Here is a 25026-nt window from a genome sequence, read left to right on the forward strand (position 1 = left end):
TGTGAAGTACATATATGATGTAAACTGCAAAATACTAATGAAGGAAATTTTTAAAAACCTAAATAACTGGAAATATATATATCTTCATGAGAAACTCAATATAGTTAAAATATTAATTCTTGCCAAATTGATCTGCAAATTCAACTTAAGATCAATCAAAATCCTAATAGGATTTTGGGATCAGCAAGATGACTGTAAAACCTATATGGATTTAGCAAGAAAACCAGAATAGCCAAAGTAATTTTGAAAAGACCACCATGTGACTTCAAAATATACTACAAAGCTACAGTACTAGCAAAAGAATAGATCTGTGTAGATCAAAAGATCAATAGATCTGTGTAGATCAAAGGAATAGAAGCCAGAAGTAGATCCATAAATACGGCAGTGATTTTTTACAACAGTGCTATAAGAATTAAATGAAGAATCTTTTCAACAAACAGTGCTAGATTAAGACATCCATCCATCTATCTACCTACCTACCTACCTACCACCTATCTCCATCCATCTACATATCTACCTACCTACTACCAATCGCCATATATGTGCAGATATATTTTTGGCCACACCTTTGGCCAAAGATCCAGGACCAGTGACCAAATCTGTACCACAGCAGTGACCCAAGCCAATGCAGTGACAATGCCAGATCCTTAACCCACTGTGTCACAAGAGAATGCCAATAATTTATATTTTAAATCAACTTTGACCTATATCTCAGACTTCATACAAAATTCATAATTGATCAGACCTAAATGTAAAACATATTAAGTATAACACTTCTAGGAGAAAACTCTTTATGATACTAAATTGGGTTACGAACCCAACTAGTATCCATGAGGATGTGGGTTCAATCCCTGGCCTCATTCAGGGGATTGATGATCTGGCACTGCCATGAACTGTGGTATGTATAGGTTACAGACACAGCTTGGATCCGTTTAGCTCTAGCTGTGGCGAAGGCCAGCAGCTGCAGCTCTGATTTAATCCCTAGCCTGGAAACTTCAACAAATGGCAGGTGAGACCGTAAAAAGGAATAAAAGGAAAAAAGGAATGCAGAATCCTCAGTCTCAATCCACATCTACTCAATGTTCATTTCAACCAAACCCTTAAGTTCCTTAGGTGATGTGTACATGCTAATAAGTACAAGAAGCAGTGATACATACAAGCTATAGGAAACAATGTTCTTGGCTCATCACACTAACTGTAAAAAGTTTCATCACTAAACTCTCAGATTTAATTAAATACTTGGAATGAAATTATCATGTATAATTCAGGTGTGATTTGCCTTCCATTTAAAGGTATATAAGAATGCTGAGAGCTTTGAATACTAAGAGTCACTAAAAGGCTACAATATAACTTAGTGACATACAATAAATTCTTCAGGTATCCAAAGTTTGCACAGTACTGTATACAAAATGGAAGAGTTCTCTGGTGGCCTAGCTGTTAAGGAATCCACATTGTCACTGCTGTGGCTCAGGCTCAACCCATGGCCACCTGGGAACTTGTATATGCAGCCAGCATGGCCCCCCCCTCCAAAAAAAAGAGGAGTACCTTGTCACCAAAAGATGCTCTTGATTTTGATCAATCAGGATTAAGTGCCAGGAACAGAAACCACTAGATATTTTGAGCAAAGAATAGGTTAATAAAAGCAACTAGGTGCTTAACAGTTGGAAGGATTGGAGGAATAGGATTGTAAGGCTTCATGTGTCTACAAGAATGACACCAGAACTTGGAGAAGAGACTTGTGGTTGCCAAGGGGGAGGGGGACAGAATGGGATGGACGCGGGGTTTGGGGTTAAGTAGATGAGAACTACTGCGTTTGGAGTGGATAAGCAGTGAGATCCTGCTGTGTAACACAGGGAGCTATATCTAGTCACTTGTGATGGAACACGATGGAGGATAATGTGAGAAAAACAATGTATACATCCATGTACAACTGGGTCACTCTGCTGTATGGCAGGAACTGACAGAACACTGTAAATCAACTATAATAGAAAAAACAAAAATATTAAAAAAAAAAAAAGAATGACACCAGAACACCACACAACTGAATCACAAGGAACTCCCATCTCCCCCCCTTGAGCCACCAATGAAACCACTAAATTCAAGAACAACAGATAACTGTAATCCAAAGTGTCACAAAGTGATCCAAGCAATGAGAAAAGTCATCACTGCCACTGCCACGACTGTCCCTACACAACCATGAAGAAAGGTGGTGTACACAACAAAACAGTCCAGGTGCTGCCTTTGCCACAAATGAGTCTTTGATAACACAGCAAGGCAATGGATAACTGCAGAAAAATCTTCAAGATATAGAAAAAAAGGAGGTGGGGGCAGAAGAGGAAAGAAAAATGAATTCCTTTCAAACCTTCACACACACATATGTATCTAATTGCTAGCAACTATTTCACATCTAAAAGCTTAAATACAAATTAATCTGAGAAAGTTTTTGGCTTTTCTAGTCCAGTAATACAGAGAAGTAATTAGGAGGGTAGAGGAAGACAATAATAGAATTCCCAGATGGCTTAAAAGCTATAGGCATTAAAATAATTTGTTTGTTTTTTTCTCTTTTCTAGGACTGCTCCTGCAGCATATGGAGGTTCCCAGGCTAGGGGTTCAATCGGAGCTGAAGCTGCTGGCCTACGCCAGAGCCACAGCAACACGGGATCTGAGCTGCATCTGTGACCTACACCACAGCTCACGGCAACACCAGATCCTTAACCCACTGAGTGAGGCTAGGCATCCAACCCGCAACCTCATGGTTCCTAGTTGGATTCGTTAACCACTGAGCCACAACGGGAACTCCAAGAATTTATAACTAAACAACACTAATTCTCAAAGTTTCCAGTTCTGAATATTTACTTCTAAGCTACCATCAGAAAGAAGGTGTGAAAGAAGGGGGAAATGTTCACAGTAATGTTTTTGAGATACCTTCCCACTGAAGATGCTTCCTGGAAGATTATTTCAGCGAGAAGTTTACACTTTACTCACTACCCTTGCAAATTACTTTTTATAAATTTAACACTGACGAGCTTTGACCAACTACCTGTAATTCTGTACATACATGATACTTAACTGGAATTTCTGCTGAGGTATGCATTTGAACTACAAATTTAATCCTAATGTACCAAAGCTTGTTAATGAATGCACCTAGCCAGCTACCCATCAATAGCATTTCAAGTTTGACTTTGCTCTTCTTCACTTGCCCTTGTACAGGAATTTTAAGAAGGAAATTATTTCCGTCTACGTCATCTCAAATTTGAAGAGTCAAAGGTTTCACCTCTAGAAAATGTCAAGAGTTTAATCAGAGTAAGATAAGAAAATGTTTCTGTAAATGAAAGGAAGAATACTAAACTGTGTAGACATTTAATTTATTCTGTAAAGATTCAACTGCAAACCAAAGGGGGAAAGTGAAGGAAAGGATCTATTTACCTAAACTTATAAACAACTATTTTACATCAGAAAAAGAAACTCATGACTTTAAATACACTATACTCTTCAGCAGCTAGCTGAATAATAGCCAAGTCACCTTGAACAATCTTAACTCTAGTTTTACACTTTTACCATTACACGAGGCTCCATTCAGCAAGATTATTTTTTAGTCTTAGTCTTCTAACTGGCTATTCCTGAGTGGGGGAAAAAACCCTATAGATAAAAAAATTCAGAACAAAAACGTAAGGTCAAGAACCAGGAAACTCCAATCAAAACTACTCTGGCACAGGGAGTTCCCGTTGTGGCTCAGTGGTTAACGAATCCGACCAGGAACCATGAGGTTGTGGGTTTAATCCCTGGCCTCGCTCAGTGGGTTAAGGATCCGGCATTGCCGTGAGCTGTGGTGTAGATCGCAGACTCGGCTCGGATCCCAAGTTGCTGTAGCTGTGGCGTAGGCCGGTGGCTACAGCCCTAGAAAAAGACAAAAAAAAAACTGTCCTGGCATAATGGAGCTACTCTAAACCACAAATGAAGATTTCTACATAGACTACCTTATGCTACTCTTCTAAATTTGTGGTAATTCAGAATTCTGAGAGGTAATTAAGGTTATTTAACAATCTTTACTTATCTATTCATAGTCTCACCTCTGAATTCCTAGGTTAAGCTCAAAGTATTAGCATTCTACATAGCTACTGTACTTTCACTTAACACTACCCCCAGCCATCTCCAAACAACCTACATACAAAAATTAGTTCTGTAAAGTGAACTGAATATTACTAGGAAGTCTCGTATATAGTTACTTCTTCCTCTGGACGCACTTAGAAAAAGAAATATACATTTCCAACTACTTCCTAATAACAAATTTTAACAGGATTTGAGCTAGTACTTTCTCAAACTGTATCTTTTAACTAATATCATTCCACTCCCAGCACAGCAACTCAAAGCACCTCTGGATAAGTGGTTAGATTCTGATTAGCAACTGGCTGTCTACTTACTAATTCATACTCTATACATGTGATACACAGCACTTTGTACAATAGGAATGTGAGATTATTTGAAAATCATAGTGATTATATTTAAAAGGAGTGTGAAAGTTTATTTACGTAAATTTGTATATCACCAATAAGTAGGACTTGAAAATAAAGCGATTTTAAAGGTCATTAAAGATCAAAGAGTAGTTATAAATCCAAATGAACTTAAGAAAGGCACGAATGTCTTCCTATATCGTTTATTTATTTTTCATCTTTTTTTATATTTTATATCTTTTTATTTTTCATCCCAGGCTAGGGGTAGAATTGGAGCTGTTACACCACCGCCATAGCAATGCCAGATCCAAGCCTCGTCTGTGACCTACACCATAGCTCACCACAATGCTGGATCCCACTGAGCAAGCCCAGGGTTATAACCTGCGTCCTCATGGATACTAGTCAGATTTGATTCTGTTGAGCCATGATGAGAACTCCTCTCATCGTTTAAAGAAAATTTTGTAATCAAGCTGTAACAGATTATGTACATCTCCAGGACATTCTCTTGCAAATTATTCTCAAAACATACAGCTTGATGGTTAAGAATAATGAAAAAGGAACATGTGGCACATATAACTGGAATCTTCCTTCATGAAGGCTTAGACTAAGAACACTACTACATATATTTGCAGAGGAGATTTTAAAGAATGAAGGTACCACTCAATGTGAACCTTTAATGATGTGATTGCACTTAATCACATTTTTTAAAAATTACTCTATGTACAGTTTTACAAGTTAATGGTGGAGTTCCCTGGTAGCCCAGTGGTTAGGGATACAATGTTGCCACTGCTTTGGCATGGGTTCAATTCCTAGACTGGGAACTTCTGCATGCCATGGGTGTGGCCAAAAAAGACAAAAAGAAAGAAGCTAATGGTAACCTCAAGATTTAACAACCATCTTTACCATATCCCACTTGCTACTGTTTCCAATCCTCTGAAGCAACTGTTTGAAATTCTTTTAGCTGCTTCTTCTAATATTTATTTTAATCCTAGATAACATGCTTCTGTCAGATAATTACTATCTTTTCATTTTAGGTATTTTCTATCACCTTCCTTGTGAAAGCTGAAGATTCAGCACTCCAGCATGCACCCCCCCACCCAAATCTTTCTGATATAAAGAACTCCAGAAAGAGGGGAAAGGGAAGGGAATCACAAAACAGTATTAAAAGTTAATTTCCAAAAATCTCTAAAAGGACCTAATAAGTCTTTCAGTTTAAAGGCTCCAGGAGTTTCCATCATGTCTCAGTGGTTAACAAATCCGACTAGGAACCATGAGGTTGCAGATTCGATCCCTGCCCTTGCTCAGTGAGTTAAGGATCCGGCATTGCCGTTAGCTGTGGTGTAGGTTGCAGATGCAGCTCGGATCCCGCGTTGCTGTGGCTCTGGCTTAGGCCGGTGGCTATAGCTCGGATTAGACCCCTAGCCTGGGAATCTCCATATGCTGCGGGAGTGGCCCTAGAAAAGGCAAAAAAACAATAAAATAAAATAAAATAAAATAAAAGGGTCCAATAAGGGCCCAACACAATCAGCAGATTCACATTTATACATCTCTTCAGAACACAAAGAATAAAGAGAAAAGGCTGAAAATTTTTAAAAAGTCATGAAGAAATGGTAACCAGACTGATATTAGATTTAATAGCCAACAGTGAATGTGAAGGTAGTATCTTTTATAAACATACCAATCTAGTAACCAAGTTTAAAGGGAAATTAAAGACATTATCAGAGTCACAATGAGTAATATCCTTAGAAAAATAATGTAGGAGTTAAGAATGTAGTCCAGCAAAATGAGATTAATTCAAGAAAAAAGACATAGGGAGTTTCCATCGTGGCGCAGCAGAAACGAGTCTGACTAGCATCCATGAAGATGTGGGTTTGATCCCTGGCCTTGCTCAGTGGGTCAGGGATCCGGCACTGCAGTGAGCTGTGGTATAGGCCACAGGCGCAGCTCAGATCCTAAGTTGCTGTGGCTGTGGTGTGGCTTGGCTGCTACAGTTCCAATTCAACCCCAGCCTGGGGACTTCCATATGTCACAAGTGTGGCCCTAAAAAGCAAAAAAAAAAAAAAAGAAAAGAAAAGAAAAGAAGAAAAAAGACATAGATATAAGAAAGAGAGGTAGAACAGTGATGTAAAAGTTCATGGTTGACAGCGATAGGAGAGACTTAGTAAGGAAGGGCATCCTGATTAGAGTGGAATGGAGGCCTCCAGAAGAGTAAATACAATGCAAATGACCTTGATAACAGAAGCACTGCAGGAAGGTCCAGAACATTTGGCATTAAATCTATTTAAAAAAAAAAAAAAAAGTAACAATAATCCCAGTACACAACTTAAACTGTCACTGAATGATATAACCCACAAAAACAAACTTTATCCAACAGTGTCACTTTAAAAAAATCAAGCTATGAGCAAACTGAGACTTAGCTATGATCACAAAAGAACTTTATGATAACACAGAAGTATAGCTGATATAAGGTGGGATCCTCAAAGGTGAGAGAAGAGGAAAGAGAATGGCAAAAGGTGATAGCAAGAAAGAAGTACATTAATTAAAGTTATAAATGTAATTATTTGAAGACCAAATACCTCTTTATTTGTTCCCATATGCAAGTATTACTCCTTTTTTTTTTTTTAATCACAAATAACAGATTGGAGGAAAGAGGTACAAAAACTATCATACATTAAGAACTAAGAAAAGGTGCAAAGGATATGAAAAGGCAATTCAGAGAAAAATTAAATTAAAACAACCAAATAATAGGAGTTCCCTCATAGTGCAGCAGGTTAAGGATATGGCCTTATCACACAGCTGTGGTATGTGCTCAACCCCTGGTCCAGTGGCTCAACTCCCACATGCCATGGGTACAGCAAAAACAAAACAAAACAAACAAACAAACAAAAAACCCCAAAAACAAAAAGCCAAGTAATACTTTATCAGACTAATGAAAATTTTAGGATTCTTAATAGTGTCAGCAAGGGTATAGAGATAGTTCACATGTTAAAACTCCATAACCTTTTTTGAAAACAGACTTATTTATAAAAATTGTAAATGTTTATACCCAAAAGGCCCAGCAAGATCACTGGCAAAGTTAGATTAGGTCAAGAAATGAAAGGAAAGGAAAGGAAGGAGGCACACAATACAGAACACAAAAAATGACCAACAATAGGTCATGTTAGAAAATACTACACAGTTGTTAATTCCAACTGAAGGAAAAAAATAACAACACTTGCAGAAAAAAGTGGAATTGGAAAAGAAAGAGAGAAAGAATACACATATAGCTCATTACCTTTCTTTAAAAATAAAACATTTCACTCATAAAGTTTACTGATGACATAAGAACTACTTTTTAAAAAAATCAAAGCTTTGCAATGATTTAGATAAAGTTAAACAGTTCCCATCTTCATTTTCTTACTGTGAATCCCTTTTCATGAAGACATAGATTAACAAGGTTTTGTAAAGGTACCTGCCACATACATTTTAAGGCGGCAAAAACTGAAAAGCAGAAGTTACTTTTGAAACGTCAATAGTGGCAGTCAGGATTAGAACAGTAGGTCTCCAAAATTCACAAGTGTTTTGCTTTACACTGAGTTGGACTGCCAGATCTGACAATTGTGAAGAAACTATAGATTTATGACTAATACTCATTTCAGTATGTCACATAATAAAAGATAAAAAATGATTTATGATTTACTCAGGCCATGAAATACCTAAATTACATTTGAAAGAAGTGCTAAATATGAAAGTCTAAAAAGTTAACCAAAAAGGTTTCTACAACCCCCTCATAAAGAGGGGAGACCTATAGTTCCTGCTGTGGTGCCACAGGATCAACAGTGTCCCTGCAGCACTGGCTGAGATACAGGTTTCATCCCTGGCCCTTGCAGAGCGGGTTAAGGATCCAGCGCTGCTGTAGCTGTGGCTCAGACTTGGTCCCTGACAGCCGGGAATTCCACAGGCTGCAAGGTAGGCGAAAAAGGGGCGGCGGGGAAGGCACCTTAGGAGTTCCTGTTGGGGCACAGTGGAAACAAATCCAACTAGTATCCATGAGGATACTGGTTCGACCCCTGGCCTCGCTCAGTGGGTCAGGGATCCGGGATTTCTGTGAGCTGTGGTGTAGATAACAGACATGGCTCGGATCCCATTGCTTGTAGTTATGGCATAGGCGGGCAGCTGTAACTCTGATTTGACCCCTAGCCTGGGAATTTCCATAAGCCTCTGCTGTGGCCCTAAAAAAGCAAAACAAAAGAGGGCATCTTAAAATGCACAAAAACATTTTTGTGTTAGCACTATTAATTCAAAATCATGATATGCCATCAAACTTCACTCCAAAATAGGTTTCCACATTCAAGCAACAAGAGACTAGATCTCTTCACTATGGTGTACAGAGTTTATAAAAGTAACTATTAATATTGGCTTTGGGGGACAGAATTTAGTCTGTAGATACCGGAGTTCTTAGGTTTTACAGTCATTTTGAAAAACCCAGCAATCCAATCTTTACTGAAAACCAGTTAACAATTTTTTTTAAAAAAAAAAACATTTTTTTTTTGTCTTTTCTAGGGCCGCTTCCACGACATATGGAGGTTCCCAGGCTAGGGGTCCAATCGGAGCTGTAGCCGCCAGCCTACACCACAGCCACAGCAACGCGGGATCTGAGCCGCGTCTGCGACCTACACCACAGCTCACGGCAACACCGGATCCTTAACCCACTGAGCAAGGGCAGGCACCGAACCCGCAACCTCATGGTTCCTGGTCAGATTCGTTAACCACTGCGCCACGATAAGAACTCCCAGTTAACGATTTTTATCTGCCTTTGCATTTGGGAAATCTTTTCTTCTTTTAGAGCCACACCTTTGGCATATGGAAGTTCCCAAGCTAGGGGTTTAATCAGAGCTGCAGCTGCCAGCCTATGCCACAACCACAGCCACGCCAAACCTGAGCCACATCTGCGAACTAAGCAGCAGCTTGGGACAATGCCAGATCCTTAACCCACTGAGCAAGACCAGGAATCAAACTCACATCCTCACAGATACTTGTCAGGTTTTTAACCTGCTGTGCCACAATGGAAACTCTCTGGGAAGTCTTGAGAAGTACTGTATTAACCAATTTATACAAATATAGCCACTTTCTTTAGAAGTATAACCACAAAGAAAATGATGCAAACATCTGTATCATTTAGTTATCCCTATAAAAATCTCACTTTTTACAGCCAATACAACGGTAATAAATAAGCACTCCAATACATTATCATATTAAGAATTTCATTTCTTTTTCTTCAAATGTTTGCACTGTACTGCCTAAGTTCTTAAAACTTGCCTGTGATTTAGGTCTTAGGATTTAGTATGAAAGCGCTGTTGCTCTCATTCTAAGTCAACATTTAAAAAAAGAAAGAAAGAAAGAAACCAGGAATTGCTATTTAATTGCTATCATTTAGCAAATAAATTGATACAAATGTCTAAATAAGAACACATAAGCTTCCTGACATAAGTTAGTTAAAAAACAACCTGGAAGCTTTAGATTATTTTTACCAAGAGAATCATATATACATACATATAAATATACATATATGGCCAGATCAATCTCTTTCTTGCTTCTCCCAGTTTTATAAATGGTATCCTTTGTCACCAGTTTCTGAAAATCAATCAGATCCACGAACCAAGTAAATATCATAAATATCCTCCATTTAATCATTTCTTCTATTATTAGGATTTTTAATTTTTTTTTTTTTTAGGACCTAACCTGCGCCATATGGAAGTTCCCAGGCTAGGGGTCAAATCGGAGCTGCAGCTGCTGGCCTGCGCCACAGCCAGAGCAACACGGGATCCATGCTATGTCTGCGAGCTACACCACAGCTCGTGTCAATGCTGGATCCTTAACCCACTGAGTGAGGCCAGGGATCAAACCCACGTCCTCAAAGATACTAGTTGGGTTCATTACCACTGAGCCACAATGGGAAGGAACTCCTAAGCATTTTTTGAAATAGAGTGGCAAATATCAATTTACTTTGTTGCCTAAGTGCCAAAGAAGCTTCTAATTTAAAAAACTTTTAAATTGTGCCCTTTATAAAATAAATAGGTCAAATTCTTCATGTCACAACAGGTTTTCCATAAATTTTACAGGATAGGTACTTGCTGCCAATATGTGTACACACATATATGTGTTTAATTATCCTTTAGTAACTTGTCTTTGGAATGATTCTGTCCTACCTTTGCTGCTGCAGCCCTCCTGTCCTTTGCATCACTGAATTCATACTTCTGGAAGTACCCAATATGCACTGTAACAGACAGATGGACAGATCAATGGGCCACAGCGACAAAGGCCAGATAGATTTGATAAAAATTAAAATCAAGGTATATAAAGGGAAGGGGAAAACCAGAAAACATATCTACCTACATTTTATAGTAAAACACCTGAACTTCAGATACGCAACCCTCCCACACACTCACCCTAATAAACTATTCTTGATTTCCATATTATTCCCTTCTTTCAAGTAGAAACCGTCCGCTGCCATAGACAAAATATTACTGGCAGTTACAGACACAGCAGGCATTTCTGTAACCATGCCACACAATTTCTTTAAATAGAGGTTGCTCTTTAATACACAATAAACTATCACATCCAAAGACAACTTCCTATGACAAAATTAAAACGGCAGTATTACACATAGAAAAGTTCTACTGTAGTGTTAAGGCCTACATGATTAAAGTATACTACTGGGAATCATGGAGTGAAAGTCATATTTAGCATTTTATCATTCCACATTTTTATTTCTATGTAAAAACGTTTGTTGGTACTACATCTAGATACTTTTGAGGGCTTAAAAGAAGTGTCATTTAGGCCAATTACCAAGATAGAGTAAAATATTTATAAACAACGCTAACAGAATCTCTAAAAGCCATGTAGAGTCCTCCTGTTACCTCAAATACATTCAAATGAGTATTCACACTTAAAGAAGCTTCTAGAAGTCATTTTTTGAAAAACATTTTAGGAAGTTCCCATTGTGGCGCAGCGGAAACGAATCCGACCAAGAGCCATGAGGTTGCGGGTTTGATCCCTGGCCTTGCTCAGTGGGTTAAGGATCCAGCGTTGCCCTGAACTGTGGTGTAGGCCACAGACATGGCTTTGATGCGGCATTGCTGGGGCTCTGGCGCAGGCCAGTAGCTGTAGCTCTGATTAGATCTCTAGCCTGGGAACCTCCATATGCCGCGGGTGAGGGGCCCCTCCCAAAAAACACCTTTGTATCTCAAAATGCCAGCTTGGCTTAAGCTTCATCAAAAACTTACATCCACGTAAAAGTCTTTTCTTTTCTTTTTTTGCATTTTAGGACCACACTGGCAGCATATGGAAGTTCCCAGGCTAGGGATCAAATTGGAGCTGCAGCGGCCAGCCTACACCAAAGCCAAACTAATGCCAGATCTGAGCTGCATCTGCAACCTACACCACAGCTCATGGCCATGCCGGATCCTCAACCCACTGAGCAAGGCCAGGGATCAAACCAGCATCCTCATGAATACTAGTCAGGATTGTAGTCCACTGTGCCACAATGTGAACTCCAAAAGTCAACTTAATGAAATATTTTGTTTTGCATGCATCTAAAATAACAGATCGAAGCTACATGTATAAGAAAGATTGAGGGGAAAAGTTTCCCTACTATTTCCAGAAATCTAACCATTTATACATTTCTTACTGTAACCTCTTAAAACCATGAGCAGGTAATGAGTAATGATAATCAAATGTAATGCATGATCCTTGACTAAATCCTACACTAGAAGAAGAAAAGCTACAAAAGACAACTGGGAAAATATAAATGTCATATGTACGTTAGATTTTTTTCTATGACCATTTTATTAAGATATAATTCATATACCATAAAATTCACTTTCAAAGTGTGTGATTCAGTGATTTTGATTATATTCAGTTATGATATAGCTGCATCAACCATTAACTGCAGAACATTTCATCACCCCAAAAAGAAACCCAATACCCATTAGCAGTCACTCTCCATTTCCCCACTGAGCCTCTACTTTTTGTCTCTATAGATTTGCCTATTTTGGACTCTTCATATAAATGGCATCATATAGTATGAGGCCTGCTGTGACTGGTTAATTCTGTCGTTTAGTTTTACTTACATAGGAAGGCCAACAAGCTGAGAGCTTGTCACAGACATCAAATAGGTCTGTTTTACTGAGGGACTAGAGAGGAACTATTAATTCAGAAAGTCAGTTAAATGAAGGCTGCTTAAAGCTTCAACTGCGTTTATTACAGATGAGGAAAGAGAATTTATTAAAATTAAATAACTTATACAAAGTCATAGAGCTGATAAAGAGCAAAACTTAGTTCTATATGTTGCCAAAGAATTAACCACTAAATTATTTTATCTCCTAACAATAATCTACCAATTCTCACTGATGGTATCTCCTAATACCTTGAATACCTCTCCCTCCTCTTCATTCCTATCTGGCTAATTAACCTCACCATATAGTTCTTGCTCAGATTACTGTAATAAATTTCTCAATACACTCCCTGATTCCTAATATTATTTACTTCCTATACAGCCAGAAAAGCAGTTCTTCTAAACACTAATCCTATACTAATTTAAGTTTAAAGTTGTTTCAGCTGGCCCCACCTCATTTAGCACTATGCCAAAAGCCTTTATAAACTGCCTATCTAGCCCTAGCTCCTACCACACTACTTCCCAATAATTTTAGCAATATTCAATTCCTTATTCTAGATTCAACAATCTAGACCATTAGTAGCCTCTACCTTTGTGCATTCTATTGATCTTCCTCCTCTGTCTAGAATTCCATCTCTAATACCATCTGCCTAGTAAGCAGATTTCACAGCCTAGCTTCAGACCTACTTCCATTAGGATTCGTCAGTCCTTTCCAGAAGGTGGCACTAAACATTCCTTCTCTGACCTTGTAATTCTACTGTTGCATATTACTGTACTATCATTTATTTATACAGGCCCCCTTAAAAGAGTTGTCCAATATCTGTATTCCCCCAGCACAATGTAGCAGCTAAAAAAAAAGTAGGCAAAAATCAATCAGGTACTCATTTTATATACTGTTGCCAATTAAACTGAAGCATTATTTTTTGGAACCCATTAACCTCAGAAATTCATAAAATAATCATGATATTTAGGGTCTTAAAAGGAGGATAAAAATCAGGTTAGGGAAAGGGTATAGATTCTACATTTAAGAGAAAAATATTAAAAATGAAGATAATAATAATGATTACCTCTGAGGAAGGGAATAAGGTAGTTAAGATGCTATGGTGGGAGAGTTTTTAACTTTTTTTTTTTTTGGTCTTTTTGTCTTTTCATGGCACATGGAGGCTAGGGGGTCTAATCGGAGATACAACGGCAGCCTACACCAGCCACAGCAATGCCATATCCGAGCCCCGTCTACAACCTACACCACAGCTCACGGCAATGCTGGATCCTTAACCCACTGAGGGCAGGGATTAAACCCACAACCTCATGGTTCCTAGTCAGATTTGTTTCCGCTGCGCCATAACAGGAACTACAGATTTTTTTACTTTTTTATCTTTTGTGCTTTTTGAATTTTGGGCCAAGAAAATACATGCATAGTCAAACAATAAAATTTATTTATTTAATTCTAAAAAAAAAAAAAAAAAGATGTATTAACACTCTTAGACTAAGGCTGTTCAAATTTTTTTAAAAAAGAGGTCGGAGTTCCCGTCGTGGCGCAGTAGTTAATGAATCTGACTAGGAACCATAAGGTTGCGGGTTCGGTCCCTGCCCTGGCTCAGTGGGTTAACAATCCGGCGTTGCTGTGAGCTGTGGTGTAGGTTGCAGACGCGGCTCGGATCCCGCGTTGCTGTGGCTCTGGCGTAGGCCGGAGGCTACAGCTCCGATTCGACCCCTAGCCTGGGAACCTCCATATGCCACGGGAGTGGCCCAAAGAAATAGCAAAAAGACAAAAATAAATAAATAAATAAAAATAAAAAAAGAGGTTATGGAGGAGAATTCAGTCATATTGGGCCCAGCATGCAACTTATTTCTGTATTTTGTTTTGGTTACAGAGAATGAAGAAAAACTCTGATTCACAATGCTAAAAAGTCAGCATTGCAATTTCAGGACTTCACTTAAACTGATCCAGAAGCTTAAAAAAGGCAGCAGAAAACATTTTATTCAGAGCTAACTAGTCAATACTGTCTAGCAACTACTTTTACTCTTATAAACACACAGAGGAAATACACAGAACTCAAAACCTCATACCATTAATAACAGAGTAATAACCAGAATGAGTTATCTACTCCTTTGCTACTTCAAAACCTTCCAGTGTCTGCAGTGGGGGTATGAATAAACATCTGCCTTTTCCTTGACTAGCATTTATTTGACTGAACAGGGTCTGTATGTGCTGCTGCAGTGTCCTATCTTCTCTCAACTCTGAGCTGACATACATAGATAGGTCTGAATCCAAAATATCAGTGCATAATAATCTTCCTAAGCAACAATCCATAAGTAAAGCAAAAGCGTTTTTCCAGATACTGCACATAAAATATTAGGCTGGCTAAGGTTTAACACATTGGTAATCTCCAAAATGTTAAATAACTCTTTAAAAATTATACAAGGCTATCATGAGGAAAGATTAAAACCAGGTAAGTTCAAGTAAAAAGCTACAGAGACCGATACTAACATAAAGAAAAACTCAAAAGCAGAGCTGTTCAAGTATGAAATGTGCTCATTTTCTAGAGCAGCTGTAGCCATTTGGTTTAAGTCAGTATAGAGGTCTAAGAATAGGGTCAGGGATCACTTAACAGGGAGGCAAGATACTTGGTAAGTTGTTGACCAGGATATAACCTTTAAGAACATTTTCATCCTTGTTAATCTTACCCTATGTGAATCAAAAATTGTGTTGACTCTGATATGAAACAAATACTAAGCAAGTTTACTGCAATCTTTCATTCTTTTTCTACTGTTATTATATTTTCACTCCTAAGAGTGAATAGAGGATTTCTGTGAATTTTATTTTCACCCTTTTGGCTTTACAGTTGGCTAGAAGGCAACTTATAAATCAAGCTTCGGCACCTGTATATTCCAAAGACCCAGTAAAACCATATCAATGCAATATGAGTTGAGATAATATAGAAAACAGATAAAATGTTTAGGGCCAATGAAACGGAATTAGATTTAAAAAGTCAGACTGGGGAGTTCCCGTTGTGGCGCAGTGGTTAACGAACCCGACTAGGAACCATGAGGTTGTGGGTTCGGTCCCTGCACTTGCTCAGTGGGTTAAGGATCCGGCGTTGCCGTGAGCTGTGGTATAGGCTGCAGACGTGGCTCGGATCCCACATTGCTGTGGCTCTGGCATAGGCCGGTGGCTACAGCTCCGATCCAACCCCATATGGAGCCTGGGAACCTCCATATGCCACGGGAAGCGGCCCAAGAAATAGCAAAAAAAAGACAAAAAAAAAAAAAAAAGTCAGACCGGAAGTTCCCGTCATGGCGCAGCAGAAACGAATCCAACTAGGAACCACAAGGTTGCGGGTTCGATCCCTGGCCTCACTCAATGGGTTAAGGATCTGGCGTTGCTGTGAGCTGTGGTGTAGGTCGGCGGCAACAGCTCCAATTAGACCCCTAGCCTGGGAACCTCCATATGGCACGGGTGCAGCCCCAAAAAGAGAAAAAAAGACCAAAAAAAAAAAAAAAGTCAGACTGGTAACTAAAATTACATATATACTTCCTTTTCAAAGGAATATTACTTCCATATTGAGTAACAATTTGAAGCCCACTCTAGGTTTTTTGCTTATGGAAACACCAGGTTCAAAGAGTAAGGCAAATATCAGTAATATGCTCCTCTAATAACTTTAAAAAAGAACTATTTTCTCATTACTAAACGTTAGTACTTTATTAGTATTTAATGAACATTAGAACTTTACTCAAGGAGTTCCCGTCGTGGCAAAGAGGGAATGAATCTGACTAGGATTCATGAGGATGCCAGTTCGATCCCCAGCCTCATTCAGTGGATTAAAGATCCAGCATTGCTTGCCATGAGCTGTGGGCAGGTGGCAGACATGCCTCAGATGTGAATTGCTGCGCCAGTGGCGTAGGGCAGCAGCTACAGCTTCAATTTAACCCCTAGCCTGGGAACCTCCATATGCTGCGGGAGTGGCCATAAAAAGACCAAAAAAAAAAAAAAAAAAAAAAAAGAAAAAGAAAAGAAAAGCAAAAACAAAAAACAACTTCAATTAGTAAAGTCAGCTAATCTCCCTTTAAATGCATGTGTTATCTGGCACATCCGTAACAATTTAGCAATGCTATTCTTCCAGAATCTCTTTGTGCTTCTGTCAGGAGTACACTAACTTTGCGGAACAATGGTCTCAGTCTGTAATTTCATACATAAACCACGACTAAGTTTTACATTATATATGCACCTATAATGTACATCACGTAGTAAAATTACTTAGTGTTAAACTTCATTTTTAAATGTTTATATTAGACTAGCAAATAGTATATATTATAACAGCAATTTTGGCTTGATATTTTCTTGAGGATGGTACATTTGTAGGCTGATCCTATGCTCAAGGATTTCAGTCTATTTAATGTGAGTTTAATAAAGAGCTTTTTAAAATAAAAGTACATATAAAACCCTGAAACTTACTCAAACAGAAGGTTTCAAAGAAAAATTTCAGAGGGAACATCATTATTTTGCTACACCAAGGTAAGTGTGAAGAAATAACAGATAAGGTAGACAGAGGTTGAAGTATGAAAAGTCTGATCTATCATGCTAAATATAAATAATCTTTTTATCCTAATCTGCAGCCTCTTGTAACCTAGTTGTTGGAAACTCCTAGGCTCCAAATGCCCAGGCTTAGGTAGTAGTAGGTTCTTTATGAGCACCATTTCCTGACCCATTCCCAACCACTGCTTATCATGAATAGTAAAGATGTGGCACACTTTTTCAGGGCATAAACTTCGATTGAGCATGAACATTTCCGACACTGCTATTAACTGAAGGATGATTACTCAGGAAGGAAAGGAGACATTTAGCATTCCCTAAAAAAATCTGTGGTGATCATCCTACACTCAGAAAGCCCCATTTTCCATCAATATCACCCTTTTCACATTCTTTGAATTTTTCTGTTTTGCCATTGAACACTTTCTAATTACTTCTAATAGTGTCTAACAAGACTGTATTTATTGGTCAGTCCCTACCAGGGCTCCCGCTCAGAGGCCATAAATAAAACTTCCTGTACACTGGGGGGGGGGGGGGGGAACTGTACTTACCCACACAAAAGACTCTACTTTCCTTCTTTCATAAAAACCAACTAGTCTTTTCAGAAGGCAGGGCATTCCTTAACCAAGTAGTAAAGAAGGGTCAAACCACAACAAAAGTGAAACATGCCAAAGTTGACCTACTATAAAAAGTAACACTTCCAAAGACAAACTGCTAAGGTGTGGGATTTCTGACAATACACTAAGATATTCAACTATGAAAACCAGGTCAGGGCAAGTCAAGAAACAGGAAATAAGGCTACATGTGAATAAAAGTGGGCATGATGGGTCCTGATTTACTGTCTTTTATTTATAATCAAGAATTTATGTACATGTCTGTCCTTCCTATACTAGGAGTCCTAGAAAAGAAAGAAATGTTCTCCACTTTGTAAACCTACTGCCAAAGCACATGTACTGAGGGGAGACATATAGATGTAAAAGTTGAGAACTGTTTTGGTAGAACATGGTGACAGGAAGACATACAGGAAGTGGTTTTAGGAAGAGTAAAATCCAAGAGAACCAAGTTCACCATAGACAGTGCCTCAGGCAGAAAGGAGGCTTTGGTCTTTCAGCTTCCTACCTCGAAAGCAATCACACTATTCTGTCATTTGAATTCTTTAACTGGAAAAGAACTCTGGAAATGATCATCAAGTTCAAACCTTGTCTTCTGCAGGAGCAGGTGCAAACTCGAAACTGATTTAGTCTAAGGTTATTATAGTTTGTAATATAGATGGAATTCCACTCTAGTCCTACACTATAAGGTATAAGAATTTTAATAAATAGTATGGAATGTGAATTAAACAAAGTGATTGCTATGTACTTAAGACCTTTATATATACCTGCTGTCTCACATATAGAAGCTTTTAAACACTGACCTCAGTAAACCTACTGTACTACATAAAAGGAGCCTGCCCTCCACTCAGTTTGGAGGGCTTTCAAGTTCAGTTTTAATTATTTATTAAGCATATACCCAAAAAAGTTTTTAATGATCCTGGAACCAAAATCTAGCCTGACAGCCATATCCCTGTATCTACCCTTCCTTTCCACATAAAAACAGCCTCTAAGATGGCCCCCAATGATCTTTGCCTTCTGTGATTTGTGTAGTTGCTTCCCACAGTGAATAGGGCTGACTTGTGTAGCCAATAGGACACTGCAGAAATAGTAAGTATGGTTTCCAAGGCTAAGCCATAAAAAATGTTAGGGTATTATCTTGCTTTCTTTGATTATGTGGTCTGGAAGGACTGGAGAGGCCCACGTGATAAAGAACTGAGACCTCCTACCAACAACCATGTGAGTGAGCCATCTAACTGAAAACAGTTCAGCACAAACCAAGCCTTCAGATAAATGCATCCTCAATTAACAGGATGACTATAACCTCATCAGAGACCCTGACCCAGAATCAGACAAGTAAGCCACTCAAAACTGTAATATGATAAACGTTTGCTGTTTTAAGCCAAAAGTGTTAGTTTGTTATATAGCAACAGATAACTAATACAAGAGACATCTAAAAACAGTCAATTTAGCTACAATGAAAGATTCTCTTCGTAAAGTTTTCAGTATACGAAGAAAATTTAAGTATGAGAATTTGGTTCAGTCAAAAAGTCCAACTAGGAGTTCCTGTTGTGGTGCAGCTGAAATGAATATGACTACTATTCATGAGGATATGAGTTCAATCCCTGGCCTTGCTGAGTGGGTTGGGTTCCAGCGTTGCTGTGAGCTATGGTATAGGTTGCGGATGCGCCTTGGATTCTATGTTTCTGTGGCTATGGTATAGGCTAGCAGCTACAACTCTGATTCGACCCCTAGCCTAGGAACTTCCATGTGCCATGGGTGCAGCCTTAAAAAGACCAAAAAAATAAAAAGATGCTATGCTGCTGGCTTTGAGGATGGAATAAAGGGCCGCAAGTCAAGGAACGCAGGCAGCCTATAGAAGTGAAAAGGGCAAGGGAACAGATTCTCCAGAAGGAATACCACCTGCCAACTCCTTGATTTTAGACCAGAGAGATTCACTTTGGACTTCTGACTTTCTCAGTTGTAAAATAAAGAATTTCTGTTGTTCTAAGTCACTAAATTTGTGTTAAGTCATTACAGCAACAAAAGCAAACTGAGACTTGAAGGGGTATCTCAATGAATGGAGGAATGGCTGGTCTTCCATCCAGGACATTTACTGAATCCTGAGATTGTACAGGGCCAAGACTAAAGATCTAAAGGTAGAGTTCCCATTGTGGCTAAGCGATGATGAAGCTGGCTAGAATCCATAAGACAGAGGATCAATCCCTAGCTTCGCTCAGTGGGCCAAGGATCCAGTGTTGCTGTGAGCTGCGGTGTAGGTCACAGATGTGGCTCCAATCCCACATTACTGTGGCTGTGGTATAGGCCAGCAGCCACAGCTCTGATTCAATCCATAGCTGAGAACTTCCATATGCAGTGGGTTTGGCCCTAAAAAAAGCAAACAAAGAAGAGGAAAAAAATGTTATTTGAAATTAAGAATTTACTGAGGGGTATTTACTGAGAGGCTCCCTGGTGGGTCAGTAAGTTAAGGATCCAGCATTGTCACTGCTGTGGCTCTGGTCACTGCTGTGACATGGGTTTGACCCTAGCCCAGGAACTTCTGCATGCCATGGGTACAGCTCAAAACAAAAAGCAGATCAGACAAAGAAGACAGATTTAGAGACCCACATGATAAATCAATAGAAATCATCCAAACTGAAGCACAGAAAAAAGTGAATGTAAGATACACAAAAGGGCATTGGACACACATAAGAAAAAGCTCTAATATATGTGTAACTGGAATCTCAGAAGGAAAGGGGATAAAGACAAAACTGAAAATTTCCGAAATCGGTAAGACATCACCCTCCACAGATTTGGAAGGATCTGAAAACACAAGATTAACACAAAGAAAACCACAACTAGACACAAAGTAAAAAATATTACAAATACCCAGGTTAAAGGTTCCTTAGCTTCTTCCGACCACAAATAATGGAAACCAGGAGTTCCCGTCATGGCGCAGTGGTTAACGAATCCGACTAGGAACCATGAGGTTGCGGGTTCGATCCCTGCCCTGGCTCAGTGGGTTAACGATCCGGCGTTGCCGCGAGCTGTGGTGTAGGTTGCAGACGCGGCTCGGATCGCGCGTTGCTGTGGCTCTGGCGTAGGCCGGAGACTACAGCTCCGATTGGACCCCTAGCCTGGGAACCTCCATATGCCGCGGGAGCAGCCCAAGAAATAGCAAAAAGACAAAAAAATAAAAAATTTAAAAAAAAATGGAAACCAGAAAACAACATCTTTAAAGTGCTTAAAGAAAAACTACCAACCTAAAATCATATATGTAGCAAAATATTCAAGAATAGAAGTAAAATAAAAATATTTGAACAAAAAATGTTTACTAAGTGCCTACTATGTTCTGGGTGCTAGAACTACAGCAATTAATAAAACAGTCACTGCTTTCATAAAGCTTTCATTTTAAGGTAAAAAGTCAAAATATAAGCAAATTAATAAATGGAGTATGTCAGGTGGTACCTCTAACAGTTCCTTCTTGAGAAAATTAAGCATCCATTCCATTTCCAAACATCTTACCCTATCATACCTTATGATTCACATTTCAATCATATTTATTAATGATATTACTATTTCTGTTAATATCTCCCAGAGCATCTAAGACAGCTTATATATGTTTCTGATTAATCAGCAATACTTAATTTGTCATACATAACCCACTGCAGATTTAAAGTGAACTCATAGGGAGTTCATGTCGTGGCTCAGCGGTATGAATCCAACTAGCATCCATGAGGATAAAAGTTTGGTCCCTGGCACCATTCTGTGGGTTAAGGATCCAGCATTGCCACGAGCTGTGGTATAGGTCAGCAGCTACAGCTGATTCAACCCCTAGCCTAGGAACTCCCATGTGCCACAGGTGTGGCCCTAAAAAGACAAAAAATAAAATAAACTCAACTCAACTCATATAGTGTGGCTAGTCTTATCCCCTGTTTGCAAGCCAATACTGTGTTTCCATAATGATTCATAAATATTTCAGAATATCAGAGCAGTGATTCACTACCTGATTGGTCTCAGAACCCCTTTCTATCTTAAAAAGTACTGAGTTTTGTTTATGTGAATTATAACTATCAACATTAATGATGTTAGATATCTTTTCCCTTTCTTGGCGGCTGCAGCATATGGAAGTTCTTGGGCCAGGGATTGAATCCGAGCCTCAGCTGCAAACCTACACCTTGACTACAAGAAGGCCAGATCCTTAATCCACTGCGCTGGGCTGAGGATCGAATCCTGTGCTTCAGCAGCAACGACCTTAGCCACTGCAGAAGCACTGGATCCTTAACCCACTGCACCACAGCAGGAACGCCTCAAAATGATTTTTAAAATATTTATTAATTCATTAAAAATATCAGTAATAAACCCTCATGTTTAATACAAAAATCGCTTTTTTTGCCCCACTCATGGCATGTGTTCCTGGGCCAGCGAGTGAACCCAAGCCACAGCAACAAACCAAGCCACTGCAGTGACAATGCTGGATCCTTAAACCACCATGCCACAGAAGAACTTATACAAAAAAAATTTTTATGAAATTATGGGTTTTTTTTTTGTTTGTTTTTGTTTTTTGCCTTTTCTAGGGCCACACCCACAGCATAAGGAATTTCCCAGGCTAGGGGTATAACTGGAGACCTAGCCGCCGGCCTACACCAGAGCCACAGCAACACAGGATCCGAGCCACGTCTGCAACCCACACCACAGCTCATGGCAATGACGGATCCTTAACCCACTGAGCGAGGCCAGGGATCAAACCCACAATCTCATGGTTCCTAGTTGGATTCGTTAACCACTGAGCCACGACGGGAACTCCTTCACAGCCTTTTCAAATAACTATGGATATTCTTTCTGGTATTACACCAAAACTCAAAAAGTGGTTCTTTTTTTTTTTTTAGGGCCACACCTGCACCATATGGAAGTTCCCAGGCTGGGGTCAAATCTGAGCAAGCAGATCTAAGCAGTGTCTGCGACCTACACCACAGCTCACAGCAACGGAGGATCCTTTAACCCACTGAGCGAGGCCAAGGATCAAACCCCAAATCCTCACAGATACTAGTGGGGTTCATCACCGCTGAGCCACAATAGCAACTCCCTAAAAGTGGTAGTTTCTTAAAAGGATAAGTTATAACATAGAGTCTGAAACTATATTAAAGAACTTTTCAGGAGTTCCTGTCGTGGCGCAGTGGTTAACGAATCCGACTAGGAACCATGAGGTTGCGGGTTCGGTCCCTGCCCTGGCTCAGAGGGTTAATGATCCGGCGTTGCCGTGAGCTGTGGTGTAGGTTGTAGATGCGGCTCAGATCCCACATTGCTGTGGCTCTGGCGTAGGCCAGTGGCTACAGCTCCGATTCAACCTCTAGCCTGGGAACCTCCATATGCTGCGGGAGCGGCCCAAAGAAATAGCAAAAAGACAAAAAAAAAAAAAAAAAAAAAAAGAACTTTTCACACTCCAGCTATATTAAAATCCAATGATCTGTTTTATACTCTGAATGGATCATTTACCAATGCATGACTGTGAAATATCATAATCGGACACTGAAAAATTATCATGTGAAAAATATTGGTTCACTATTTGGAAGAAGCAGATCTTCCAAATGTTGCTATATTATACCTCATCAAGAAGCTGTCAGTTTCACAATGGCAGATATAAGTTTTCCAAAATTCTAATTTTCACTTAAAAATTTAAATATTTTATCATTGGCAACAAATAAGCAATTTTCCTTCAAATAACAGGTGTATTTCGTTCACTCTGGAGAAACATTTACCATATGTTTATCTGCCATATGTTTGAATAACTAGTCTGTAAAGTCATTTTTTTCAAGTAAAAACAGTGTTCCATCAAACAAGCAGTTTGTTCAGCTCACAAATCAAACTGCACAAATGTTTTTAAGACAACCACTCTAGTTTACAGAAGTGCTTTATGCATGCCACCAATTTTGCCACGTAAGCTACTAAGACGTGTACTTAAGGGATAAGATATAACAACACTAATAATTTTTTTTTTTGTCTTTTGTCTTTTTTGTGGTTGTTTTGTTGTTGTTGTTGTTGCTATTTCTTGGGCCGCTCCCACGGCATATGGAGGTTCCCAGGCTAGGGGTTGAATCGGAGGTGTAGCCACTGGCCTACGCCAGAGCCACAGCGACGCGGGATCCGAGCCGCGTCTACAACCTACACCACAGCTCACGGCAACGCCGGATCATTAACCCACTGAGCAAGGGCAGGGACCGAACCCGCAACCTCATGGTTCCTAGTCGGATTCGTTAACCACTGCGCCACGACGGGAACTCCAACACTAATAACTTTTACTGCTTCATCCAGGACAATAGGTGAAAATGGCTTTTTTTTTTTTGGCCACACCCTTGGCATATGGAAGTTCCCCTGCCAGGGATCAAATCTGAGTTTCAGCTGTGACCTACACCAGAGCTGCAGCGACACCAGGTCTTTAACCCTGCACCAGACCAGGGATGGAATCCACATTGCTACACAGACAATCAACTCCTTAACCCACTGTGCCACAGAAGGAACTCTGAAAATGATTCTTTTTTTTTTTTTTTTACTAAGTGTGTGGCAATGAAAAAATAACTAGTATAGCCACTGATTTGCTTTGTGCTAAGGTTCCCATGGTTTTACCCACTCATTGTTTCTGCACCATCAATACAAATCCATGCACATTAAAAAGGAAATATACTAGAGTTCCCATTGTGGCTCAGTGGGTTAAGGATCTGGCATTGCCACAAGCTGCACTGCAGGCTGCAGATGCGACTTGGATCTGGCATTGCTGTGGCTATGGCACACGCCTGCAGCTGCAGCTTCAATCCGACCCCTGGCCTGGGTACTTCCATATGCCACAAGTACGGCTCTAAAAAAAGACAAATACTGCTATACAAAAGTTTTGCTCTCATGGACCATACTTTGAGAACTACTATATTAGAGGGACTAAACTGTTTTTAACATCACTCTCAGTTCATACAAAGTATCAGGGAACTATATGAAAATAAAAGTTTAACGTAAAAGAGGCCTTAAAAAGCTTGTTCTCTCAGTGGAAACGCATCTGACTAGTAACGATGAGGTAGTGGGTTCAATCCCTGGCCTCGCTCAGTGGGTTAAGGATCCAGCGTTGTCCCCAGATGTGGTGTACGTCACAGGCGCAGCTCGGATCCTGTATTGCTATGGCTGTGGCGCAGGCTGGCAGCTGTAGCTCCAATTCGACCCCTAGCCTAGGAAGGACCATATGCCTCAGGTGTGGCCCTAAAAAGACAAAAAAAAAAAAAAAAAGGTTGCCCTCTTGCAATTTAAATGCTTTTT

General features: G+C 39.5%; 1 protein-coding gene and 1 long non-coding RNA gene across 5 annotated transcripts in view; both read right to left on the minus strand.

The window, feature by feature from the left end:
* Nucleotides 1-25026, minus strand: part of ARIH1 (ariadne RBR E3 ubiquitin protein ligase 1) — a 116562-nt gene that overhangs the window by 80072 nt on the left and 11464 nt on the right. Inside the window, exon 2 of one of the 4 annotated variants that reach the window (XM_021099103.2) lies at nt 10640-10707. The exons of the other annotated variants lie outside the window; for them this stretch is intronic. Within the exon in view, the coding sequence (XP_020954762.1) occupies nt 10640-10707 (68 nt within the window). The remainder of the gene's footprint in view (nt 1-10639; nt 10708-25026) is intronic. 4 annotated transcript variants of the gene reach the window in all.
* On the minus strand, nt 12009-20872 carry LOC146401654 (uncharacterized). The gene is made up of 2 exons (XR_014810612.1): nt 14334-20872; nt 12009-13846 (listed from the first exon to the last, which is right to left on the minus strand). It is a non-coding gene; the product is annotated as an uncharacterized LOC146401654 (long non-coding RNA).

This window comes from Sus scrofa, chromosome 7 (genome assembly GCF_054392235.1).
Source record: "Sus scrofa isolate SSC_HxYL_T2T_F1_AM1 chromosome 7, Sscrofa_HxYL_maternal_Yorkshire_Landrace_v2.0, whole genome shotgun sequence".
Taxonomy (NCBI): domain Eukaryota; kingdom Metazoa; phylum Chordata; class Mammalia; order Artiodactyla; family Suidae; genus Sus; species Sus scrofa.